Below are 12,040 nucleotides of genomic sequence, written 5' to 3' on the forward strand. Positions count from 1 at the left end.
CCCGCTTCGAGTCTAGTTTAAAGCCCTGTCAACGAGCCCTACTAGCTGTTGCGCTAAGACCCTCGTTGCCCTCTGAGAAAGGCAAGTCCTGTCTGGTGCCAGTAGGCCTGGTGCCAAGTGGCCCATGCTATTATCAAAAAAGCCAAAATTGTGGCGATGACACCAGCTGCGGAGCTAATTATTAATCGACTGAATGCACTTGCTTCTTCCAGTGTCATTGCTCACAATTAGAAGGATGGACGAAAAGATTACCTGTGCCCCAGATCCTCTTACCACCTGTCCCAGGGTCCTGAAATCCCTCTTGATCGACTGCGGACTCCATGTTTCAGTTTCATTTCCACCCACATGGAACAGCAGTAAAGGATAGTAGTCCATGGACCGTACCAGGCTAGGAAGTTTCCTAGCGACGTCTTTAACCCAGGCTCCAGGGAGGCAGCAGACTTCCCTCAGAGCAGGGTCAGCCTGGCATATTGGACCTCCCGTCCCCTTCAGATGGGAGTCGCCTATAACTACTACCCTTCTTTTCTTCCCTGTGGAGATGGTCTTGATACAACAAGTAGTCCTCTCTGACCCTGGTGACACCTCCAGTGCAGATGATCCCTCAGCTTCACCATCCACCGATGGGCCTTCCACCTCCAGAGCCTCATACCTGTTGTGCAGGGGCACCTGGGGAGCTGAGGTAGGCAAGGAGTGGAGGGGTCGCGTGTTGCCCCAAGCACAGACTTCTTTCCATTCGTGGCTCACCTCTGACTTACTGTCTTCTGCTGTGTGGGGTAAGGAATCAGAACGCCCTTTGTTTTGGGTTGCCTTTTCTGGGTCTTCCTGTTTTTGTTTTTGCTTCAGGTCAGGCAGTGCCCGACACCTCTGATCTTTCTCTTTCTCAGGCTCCTTGATACTTCTCAGCCTTTCTACTTCCTCCCACAGCTCTGCAACCATGATAAGCAGATCTTCCACCTGGTCGCAGGTGGAAGAAGAAGGAAGGTCGCAGTCATTTTAACATGACTACAAGTTTTCAGTTGGTCCGTTCAGGGGATGAGAAGAGAGGCTGGTTTGGCTTTATTCTGCACACTTGTAATTGCATTACCTCTTGTATTTTTTAAAAAAAGAAAATCCATTATGCGTGCTTTCTTTTCCTATTCTTGCAAAAACTTCCCTACAGGCCAGTATCTAAACCCACCACCGATTCAAACGCTGCAGCACGATCTGACATCGGACAAAGGAAATCACCGTTAGATTCTTTGTGTAGCTAGTATCCAAAAGAATAGAATTGTTTTGTCTTTGAGATGCCTTGAATTTATACTATGTCAATGCTGAAGAGGTTAAAGTAGGAAACAAAAAATCAACTTTTGCTACAGAGAGGGGTCCACTTCATGATAATAAAACATGGACTGGAACCTCACTTCCAAAACACTGCCTTTTGGAGCAGTAAAGAGGGCCTTTTGGGTAAAAACCAAGAAAGCCCCTTATGTAGCTCTGTTAAGCTATAAGAGCCTATCTAGAGGAGCGATAAAGGGTTTGCCTCACCAAAACCTAAGCACCAGGACTCTCATTCCATCCAGTATTTCTTTACACACAGGAATAGCCCACAAAGCCTCTTTTTTTGTTGTTTATGAATACATTAGGCATTGCAGAGCTGGTGCAGCATCCTGGTACTGAGCCCTTGCCAGGACTTTTCCAGACGACAGCTGGGTCATCTGCTCACTGAGGTCGGTAACAAAAAAACTTCATTTCCAAGTCTGGAGATTTGGATTGATAATGTCCACAAACCTGACCACAGCTGCTGTTGGGTCACCAAATCGTGACAGTTTTATCAACAGTAAATGTTCTAGGGAGAGAAGTTCCATCTGCTACCAGACTGAGCTATGCAGGGACTCTGGAGGAGGAGGAAGAAGGGAAATCAGCTCCAAACTACACGGAGGCCAACAAACAAGTTCAGAGTGATTATACAGCCCACATTTGCCCCATGATGGATTCAGGCACTAGCACAGGTATTTTCAAAATACTATATTCTGACTCCTGTGTGAGACCACGCATATTTTTGCCAATTTACTATCCAGATCAAAATCACAGCAGACCTAAAATATTGTTTAATTAGAAGGTGAGTAGTCAAAAGGATGGAACATACCAATTGAACACATAAACCCAGTCAACTAGAAAAGCAGGGCTATGGCACTGAAAGGTACTTCCAACAAACTTCAAGACAGTAGAGATTTTGTAAACTCCCAAGAAGATTCAGTTGAAGACATCATAATTATAACTCCTCTTTTTTGGGGGAAGTGTACAAACGAACCCCAGAAAGGCACACTACGTATCCACTTCAGGACAGTTACAATAATAGAACAACATACCATCCTTATTTGAAACGTCTGCTGCTTCACACGCGAGGTCAACTTTCATAGGCTCCACAAAAGTTTCCTCCTTCCCTTGCACGCCTGTAAGACAAGCCAAAGAAGGAGAAAAATCAACACTTAAATCAATATCCGATTAACGTATCATTCTCAGACTCCATATGCCTGTTTTTCTTCTGGCATGTTCTTACTGCTGTGAAGTGGCAGCCATTAGAGAAAAGGGCAGAGGATATAGGGAGAGGAACATGGTTTGAAAAGAATTGCTTGAGTATTTGTAGTGATCTGCACTCTTTTCTAACTGGGATTGTTAAAACCACATCATGGTGCACGCTTCTGCCTCCCCACCGTTCTTTTCTCACTTTATGAAGAATCCCTTCTGCTCATAAAATGCAATATAGGATGGGGACCTAATCATGCTTATGAAGTTTCTCTAGCTAGCAGAATAAAAATAGATACAGTGAGAGTTCAAATATACTGAGTAGTCAGACACAAACTAGAATTTGAATTTAGGAAAATGCATTTTATTGCTGTAAGACGACATTTTTATCTCTTCTGCCTCAGGTTTGTCTGGAAGCTTAGATTCAATCTCCTAACAATATTTGAAATGGAGAAAAAAAAGTGATTTTGCTGTTTCATACACAGTTCTCCTAATATCCTGCCACTTAGAGTGCTGAGAAGCCAATTTTTAGTTACTTCCCATCACACTAGATTCTCTACTTTTGTGGCCGCTATAAAGCTTGTTGTACCCATCCTGTGGTTGAACTACAGGATGTTGGGCTATTGGTTGCTAAGCGATCCAGACTTTGGGTGGTTATTACGAGACAGCAAAGTGTAGCAAGGACGGTTTACTCAAAGCTCAAAAACGGTTTACTCTTAAGCTGAAATCATTTACCTCTTCAGTATCAGAGATTAAAGGTTCACAGTCCCACAAACACTTCCCTCCCCTATCTGTGGAAGTCTAGAGTAGGAGTTTTTTAATGCACTTCAGTGCACTACAGCTATTTTGTCCATAAACATGTATCTACCACAGAAGTTCTCAGCTAGTTTTCCTTCTAATCATATCTGCAAGGCAATACATTGTCATGAAGATTTTAGTCTCCTCTATGGTTGCTATGTCAGCAACACTGTTCTCACTGGCAACTTCCAGCACACCATCTATAGTCCTACCAAGCATCAAAAAGCTAAAACAAGGACCTAGCAAATACAGAAACCAACAAAAAATAGGTTTTTTGTTTGAAAGCTCAATTGGGCATTTCAGCGAGCATAGGTGAAAAGTATGATGGATGAATTTACAGTGAAGGAGATATCACCCATCATTTTGATAGCTCTTACTTCTACTGCAGAAATCCTTCAGTGGATGGTTGTATCACCAGCTCCACCTCTTCTGCACTGCTGTAAATCATTTCCCCGTAGAAACAACCAAAATGTCTGTAAACATCTGTGATGGGGAACTCTGCATGTCAGCGAATGCCTGAGATGGCCCCTTTGTGGGCACATCGAATTCCTGACGCTTCTCCAGGGAATTCAGGAGACCGAGCGTGGTTTTCTCCTGAGGTTTCTTATACACCAAGGGGCCTACACTTTCCCAGTGCTGCCCATGTCTTTTTCACTCACGCACAAGATAAACCCAGGTGACCCCATCACGGAAGCGCACGCATATGCCAGGAGCTTGTCAAGTGCAAGGCTGAGAAAGTACGTTCAAAAGCCCTGCCTGGCTTACTCTAGCAAAATCATCATGAAATTTGGGTGACTACGAAAGCACTAATTAATCAAGGAAGATACACTGAAATTTGGGTTGTGCTATATTTCAATTAGCTGGAGGAAGCAGCTCTAGAAAAAGCCGTATTTTAGAACACCAACCCTCGCACCATGAGCATCGCCTGCAGCGGACGCAGCCTTTCCCACCGAGATGCTCGGATGTCTGTTGTAGGGATTCAGGATCCTCACTAAATTCCAACAAACTCCGACCGGCAGCTGATGCCTCTGAGTGTGACTTTGCCGCCTCTAAAACACCATCTATTAACCAAACAAAGCAGATACACTACAATAGGTTATGTCTTGGCTCCCAGTTTCTCTAACAGCTGGAGATACCTACTCGCTCCGCTGTCATCAGCTCCTAAAGGCACCTAAAGGGCCTATCTGAGATGTCCCATTAGCTAGCCGGTATGCCTGGCTTCACCACGTTGCCAAAAGGTTTCTTCCTTTCAGTTTCAGAAATCTCTCATGAGGTTGACAGGTGCAAAGGATTATGGGCACAGTACTAGGTAAAGACAGAGCTGAATTAAAGATAGGACATTTTGGGCGTATGCGTGTGTATGTGCACGTGCACGTGTATGAACATGTGCTAATTAGGGCTGCTGTCGCAGGGACGAATGCTGAAGCAAGGGCCCTCAATACCAAAAGCTGCAGGTTCACCTCTCAGGGTGGGCAGCCCTAGAGAGAAGCTGGAAAGAGTAACAACAGCAGCAAATTTGCAAAAAATATTTTTTGAGAGATTTAGGGCCATAAACGTTGTGTTCTGTATTTTCTCAGCTGATTCCCTATCCTCTCTAGGAGAGGATTATGGCTGTATTGTGGTGGTTTTTTTTTGTAGCATATGTTGATTGTTGGATATTGTCAGCAAGAAGATGATAGTGGGAAACAACATTCAGGGACAAAGAAGGCAGAAGATATTTTAAACCTTAACAAAGCCGAGCACCACCGCAAACCTTGGGAGGAGGCTTGCACGTTATATTGTCAAATTTTTGGGAAGACTTTCGAATTCAGTTAACATAAATCTTTATTTATTCCCTTGCTATTACGGTGGGTGGGGGACAGGAGCATTCGCTCTACTGCCATGCAAGTGGAAAGGGTATTATCCAAAAAGCTTTTTCCCCGCCGTGCAGTAAAACCGAGCGCCACACAGAAATGAGCCCATTTCACATAAACAGCAGAACTCGATCAATACCAGAACCACCTTGACAACCAATTTATTCTACAGGCCTCCCCTCACCCCCTTGTTTTGATTGCTTCAGGTTAGAGCACAAACAAGCGAGGCATTTCGGGTCTCCGGGCGGGAGTCGAGAGTTATCGAAAGGGAGGGGACCTGGGAGACACCACTTTCAATTTCAATTACCATTTCCAATTGCGCTCCTGACAGAGCTCGTTACCTCCACCCTTTGCAGGCTGGTTACACAACCAGCCCAGCACTAAGTGACAACGGGCTTCTGACACGAGCAAGGATGGCTCCCAGCCTTTCAAAACATGTAAGACAAATACATACCAGGAAGGTAGAAATCTCTGTACTGTTCTTTCATCTTTTTTTGTCCTTGGCAGTCACAATCTGTCAATAGTTCCATGTGGTTACAGCTAATACACTCTTCTTTTTCTGGAGAAACGCAGTTTCAGATTCACGTGTGATTCACGAGATTAACATGAAGATGTTGGTACAGTAGCATCAATTTTAAAAGTGCCTGAGTACAGAGGTCAGACATCTATTCTCCACACCCCTAATAAACTCCAATAAGTAAAAAGTGTAACCTTCCTCCTCCCTTTGCAGGAGGTTTTCATCTATTTCAAGAGATAAAAGCAGGCAATGAAGCAGGCTTAGAAGCTATAACACAGCATAATCTATAAAACTCATTTTTTACCTGATCGTCAGCAGGGCTTTGCTGTGTACTGAAGAGCACCAGTGTAATCAGGAGAGAGAGGCAGGCTCCTTTCCCAGGTGATTCAAAGCAAAATCCCAACGTAGTCTCGCTAGAATCGATGAATCATTCCTGGAAGGTGCTTGAACTGGGTTTCTGCTCTGAGCCACCCACCGTAAGGGAGTTTATTTCTCTTTGCTGACTATCGCGGGCACCTGGGAGACCAGGCTCTCTTGGCAGAGCCCGGCCTTCGAGACCAGCCTTGGCAGAGTCCTCACACAGGGTTTGGGTTAAGAGTGTCAGACGGATCCCAAATCAGGAATCTGGATTTCTGCTATTAGTTTCTAGCTTGTTATAAGGTCATAGACTAGCTTTAAGACAAACAGATTTCATAGAATCATAGAATGGCATAGGCTGGAAGGGACCTTAGAGATCATCTAATCCAACCTCCCTGTCATGGGCAGGGACGCCTATTCATTTCATGCATGAATGAGTTCTGTCAGTGCAATCAGGCAACACCAAGTTAACTTAAATCTTCAAAACTCCTCAATTTTAGAAGTCTTTGCAACTAAGTGGGAAATCCTGGCCCGAGGATCATTCTGAATATTTGAGGAAGAAAAGGATTGCCAATAACACAACAGTCTAGACAACTACTTCTATTTCTACAGGTAAGATGGCAAGGTCATTACTCCCATAACATGTCTGCCCAGCAATTTTGGGTGACGCCACAGGGATTTCAATAAAAATACTATCCTGCCTGTGGACAATTTGCAATCAGGGGAAATGCATTATTTGTAAATTATTTGTAGAGGAGTTGCTTCTAGTCATATATATACACCTGGAAGAAATCACCTCTGTCATTATGCAGTATGAAAACCATATTGAAGCTATTCTGCACGATCCAGATTTCCCTGATCCATCCCCACTGAATAAAATTTATTATTTTTACTTTAGCTGTAAATATGCTTCCCCTAATTGGGAGACTCTGAGAGATGGAGGCTCGTTAAAAGCCAAATTTCTCTGTTAAAATCTGAAGGTACCATTTTTCATCTGCAGCAGCAAAAAAGACAGACAAAGCTCTTCTGACCCAGAGCTGCATTGTCTTATCTGTCAGACCCAGTTCCATTTTTCTTGCTCTGCAAATAGCCAGAGCTAGTTTTTCCTTCTTCCCAGTCGTTTCACCGCAGCTCTTTACTAATGTGTCTGTCAAACCTTCATGTACTTTGTTTACTGCTTTAGGAGCATTATAAATGCTGCTTCACTTAGGAACGGAAGCTGTCTGTGATACAAGGGTTCAGTTTGACTCCTGTTCGACACTTCCAGCTGGCATGACTGACCCTTTTAACTAGACCAGGTTCCACCACATAAAAGATTTATGCTGTCTTCTTGTACGGCTCTACATGCAAAACCACCCAACTTGCTGCTCTTGGGGCTTTCAAACAAACGCAGCAGTTGTGGTCTGTCCGTACTCCGTTATGTCAAGTCATCGGCAGTTTTCCCCTTTACCATCCTTCTGCAACGCACGGGTCGCGCACGACGGCACCGAGTCTGTGGGAATGGAACTGCTGCAAAGGTGCCTCTCGCTATTCAGCGCGGCTTCGTTAACAACAAACGGCTCCATCTGTTAAAGTGGGAATACACTACCTCCATCAAAAAACCCCCGCTAGCAGTTAGGCACCAGGGAGATGAAAACTCGAGGTGGCAGATTTCAGAGGAGGGCGTGCTGGCCAGCACACTGCCTTTGCTGGGCTTTTGAAGGTGCTGAGCATCAGCTCTTAACGTCACGCGTGGGCTGTCAGGATTTGTGTTGCAGCTCCTGCGTCGTTAAGAGGAGTGTTTCCCCTCCCTTTTGGCATTTTGGCTTTGTCTCCCAGAGGAACCTGGTGAAATGAGGCTCCCTGCCCCTCCAGTGTAGCGTGCACCACGTCAGCTCTCTGTGTTTGTGCACGCAACTGTACCTAACGGCACCGCACTGCTTCCAGCCACTGTTTTTTCCAGCTCAAGCTGAACCGTAATTTTTTTTAATGCGATTTTAAAGTGTCTAAGATCCGCTTATCCCCATACCCTTCCAGCCCTTTATTAAACATACTTTTAGTAAATCTCATTATGCCTCCCTTTCCCTAAAGGTGGGAATGGGAGCGCAGTGAGGATTGTCTCTCAGCAATACGGTCCATAAGACTCATACAAATTGGGCGTCTCTAAAATTGCTCATTCTCGTCAGGAGCTCTTTGCATCTTTTGTCTCTCTGTAACAACAGGATAAACCTGCACACAGCAGGCTCTTGATGAATACAAGGGCATATCGTTTTAAGGCAAGGTCTTTTTGAGGTTTTTTTTTTATTCGGACAAAGCCTTAGCTGTGTAAGAGGCCACGTCGCTGTTCTCCAGACGCTCCTTGTGAGGAACCTCTCCTCAGAGAACCAGCCTGCAGCAGGGAATATCTGAAAAGGAGCACCCAAAAGCTTTCACCGAATTCCTCAATCACTGGCTGTTAACACAACTAGGAGGTTGCCTGGTTGTATTCAAACCAGTGGATCACCTGTCCCGAAGGGCTCCCAAAGCCCTCGTGCTTCATTTCCCTGCCAACAAATGAGGCAGATACGATGCTCAGCGGTATTATGAAAAGCAAAGGTTTTCTGAATAGATAGAAATGGCACAACTACTTACCTTTCTTTCCCATTCTTGTCACTCTCCCTGCCACCTTCAACAGTTTACAAAACTCATAAGTGATTTGGTTTAGTTCCTTCCTGCTCCCAAACAGCTGCAGAGTTGTGAGGAATTACAGCACTGGAAGACCCTTTTGTGGAAGCAGCAGGAAGTCTCCAGGACTCCTATAGCTCAGCTTTCACCGGGGGGAATGACACTGGGCATTCAGAAATGGTTCTTCTAATTCTTGGCCATGGAAGCAAGACTGCTGAACTACTGCTGGCTGCCACAACGATATCTGCACCTCCACTCCCCTTCACAACATTATTTTCTCCGCACACTCACCATGCTCATCACCATGCAGCTGGCCTGTCTCCAGCTGTCCTCGTACAGAAAGTTTAATTCCTCTTTGCACCACTAATTTGCAGTGAGGACTCGGTCCTTAATTTTGAAGAACCGATCTGGGAGCCCAATGGCTTTAATAGGCCTGGCTTTCCCCTCCATCACGAACAATTTAATAGCTCATGCTGCCGCTGGATTTTCCATCAGCACATACTGTGCCTCTATTCCATTTCAATCTTGCATGCACCATATTTTCCGAGCATTTCAAATGATCTTGAGGCAACCGCAGCAAAGCAATAGACTGTAAAAGCAAAGAGGTCCTGGATCTCCTAAGTAGGCCAGATTTGTCAGAACGCCACTCTATTTGTTTCAGAAAAGGGAAAGAAACTCCAAAGAGAAGAAACTGCCAGTCCTGAGCAGCTGCACGAGAACTAAGTGGGTGCTGGGAGCGAATAGAAACAATACTTACAGAAGAAATCATAAGGAAATGGTGGGGAAGGAGAGGGTAAGAACCTGAGAAGACACAAGTAGCAAATTGCCCCAAAATCTTTTACGAAGTCCCCGCTTCTTGGCTACAGCAGAGAGGATGATGGGGTGAAAAAGCGTGCCAGCCGCACAGGGCAGGAGGAGGCTTGGCCTGAGTTTCTGGTAACGTACAGGTGGGGCTGTCTCCCTTATGGCTGCAACCATTTATTTCTGGGGTTGCTGCTTCTGAAGAAGATTACTGCTGAGTCAAAGAGCAGCCTTGGAAAACATTCTGTTCAATTCCTTTTCAAGGAGACTATTGCCAAGTATATAAAGAATGAGCTTCAAAGTAGTAGGGAACAGCAGCAGAAGGGTAAATAAAGAGGGTGTATGGATCTACCTGAAAGGCAGTAACAATATACAGTGTGGGAGACACACTCTTCCCTGTTATTTATCCAGAGACTCAAACCTAAATTTTGCAGCTTAAAATAAAACAGAATATTCACAGCAAGGAGAAGCGCACGAAGTTCAACAGAGTTCTGCTAACAGATGTAACCTTACAGGTACGCTGCTATTTCGAAACATTTTGTGATATAAAGATACAACAGCCAGCATGAAAAATAAAAATTAATGATAAAACCCCAAACATCAAAAACCCAAACCTCAATAAAAACTTGAATAACCAGAGGTAGAGTATACGACACACCTCGCTGAAACGTCTTGCTCTTTGGAAAGAGTATTTGCATTTCTAAAGGCTCAGCACGTCCTGACCGAGCACTCTCTTTTAATTTTTAGAAACCTGTTAGCTTCCTAAAACCGAGCTGAACATAACATGAAACCCATTTGCTTGAAAAGAAGTGGTAATTGGCAGCACTCAATAACAAAGACCTTACAGATGATACTTATCATACTTTTCCCCAACCGAGACACATGTTCAATAACGATCACTTTTCAAAAGCAATTAAAGAAATGTACCTTTTTTTCTTTTCTTTTCTTTTCTTTTTTTTTTTTTCAAACTGAGCTCTGCTCTGACTCCTTCATAGCCAAAATTTTACAGCCAGCTTTAACTGTATGGCGATAAACACAAATCTGCTATAAAGGACTAATTTTGCTACTGAGCCCCTCACTTGTTCCAGTTCTCAGGGCAGTTGTTGCGGACTTGGATGGTGACTCATCAAAATATAACAGATGTTTAAGTAAAACACACACACAGGCGCACCTGCGGGTATATATTTACGTTCAAGGGCAGTATGCAATTTTTCATAAATAAATGGCTGGGGGTTGCTTTCCCTTTGTAAAGAAGGGAAAAGCAGAGCGATAGACGGCGGTGCTGGATGCGTTACCCAAGGCGACGCTCCCCATTCTGCTGGGGAAGCGCCTCGTGGAGAGAAGCCACCGCTGAAATCTGGCTGCTGGAGCTTCGCGCGGCTTTCGCTGTCAGAGGATGTCATTAATGCTGATGGCTGCCCCCGTTTCTTCGATGAAAGCCTGGCATCCTCCCCTAGAGCAGTGAGTGAGCCAGCGCCAGCCAGCCTCAAAGGAATGGGAGGGAAAGCAAACATATTGCAAGTGCTATATTACCTCCTAAAGGTGGATGCCATTTTAATTTCTACTGATAACTGGATGAACATAAGAGCAAAATTTTACAACGATGATGTGCGGTAAGATGTTTCCCCAGGAAATTCCACAACTACATCAGACCAAGAGGCAGTCAAACCTCCGGCTGCCCTATGCCAGCAGGCAGTAACCACATCCTCCTCTGAACTCAGAGCACATAGAAATAAGCCATGAGAGGACCAAAAATCCCCAAATCACAGCCCTGCCACAGGGAATCACATGCCACCTACTCCCAAAGCAAGTCAAGTCTAAAAGAAAAACCTAAGCTACTACCACGGGTGCTTCAGCTCCGTGGTGGCCATCTCCACACATTTCAGTGGCATGTCTCAAAAGCCAGCTTTTACCACTGACATTTTGGGGAGGGAGGGAGGTGCAGAGCCAGAAAACGATAGCACAGCTGGTTGTTTAACACCCACTGGTCCTCCTGGCACACACTTCCTCCCACGAAGCCAGGAGTATTTCCAAAACGCTGAAAAGCACAACGGAAAAGATGACTCCTGGGGATTACTTTTAGCAAAAATTCATCCACCAGCCCGGGTGTTATCACCTGCACCTTAGGAGTGTATCACCACAGGATGATTGGTTTGGCTGGTATTTCCTGGCAAGGCTAAAAACTGGATTTAGATTACCAAATCAGTGAGTTTTATTTGCTCTATTTTCTTGGAGAAAATTTTAAGGGCAAATTCAAAATCGACAGCGTGGGGTAGGAAAATTTTGCCCACAACAGAGCATCCAGAAAAGCAATTTTGCAGGCCAGCAAAAAGCAAGTGTCAGTACTGGCAGGCGTACGCTTGCTTCTCTTCCTTGCGGAGAGCCATTATGCAGTGTTTTCTAAAATTGTAAATGTTCTTTCTGGTTCACAATGGGAAACAACACTAATATGCATCACAGGGTGTGAGATAAAATGTGCGGCGCTATTGTTGCCTTTGATTTGTCTTCCATTTATATCAGCTCTCGGTAAGGATTACACAAAGACAGAGCTGCAGCTTTTTCTTCT

At 44.7% G+C, this 12,040-nt stretch overlaps 1 protein-coding gene across 1 annotated transcript in view; it reads right to left on the bottom strand.

Annotated features, from left to right (window-relative positions):
• Nucleotides 1-12,040, bottom strand: part of MACROD2 (mono-ADP ribosylhydrolase 2) — an 899,313-nt gene that overhangs the window by 7,986 nt on the left and 879,287 nt on the right. The window contains exon 17 of the mRNA XM_086626501.1: nt 2,349-2,432. Within this exon, the coding sequence (XP_086482627.1) occupies nt 2,349-2,432 (84 nt within the window). The remainder of the gene's footprint in view (nt 1-2,348; nt 2,433-12,040) is intronic.

Source organism: Tauraco erythrolophus, chromosome 2 (genome assembly GCF_009769465.1).
Source record: "Tauraco erythrolophus isolate bTauEry1 chromosome 2, bTauEry1.pri, whole genome shotgun sequence".
NCBI lineage: Eukaryota > Metazoa > Chordata > Aves > Musophagiformes > Musophagidae > Tauraco > Tauraco erythrolophus.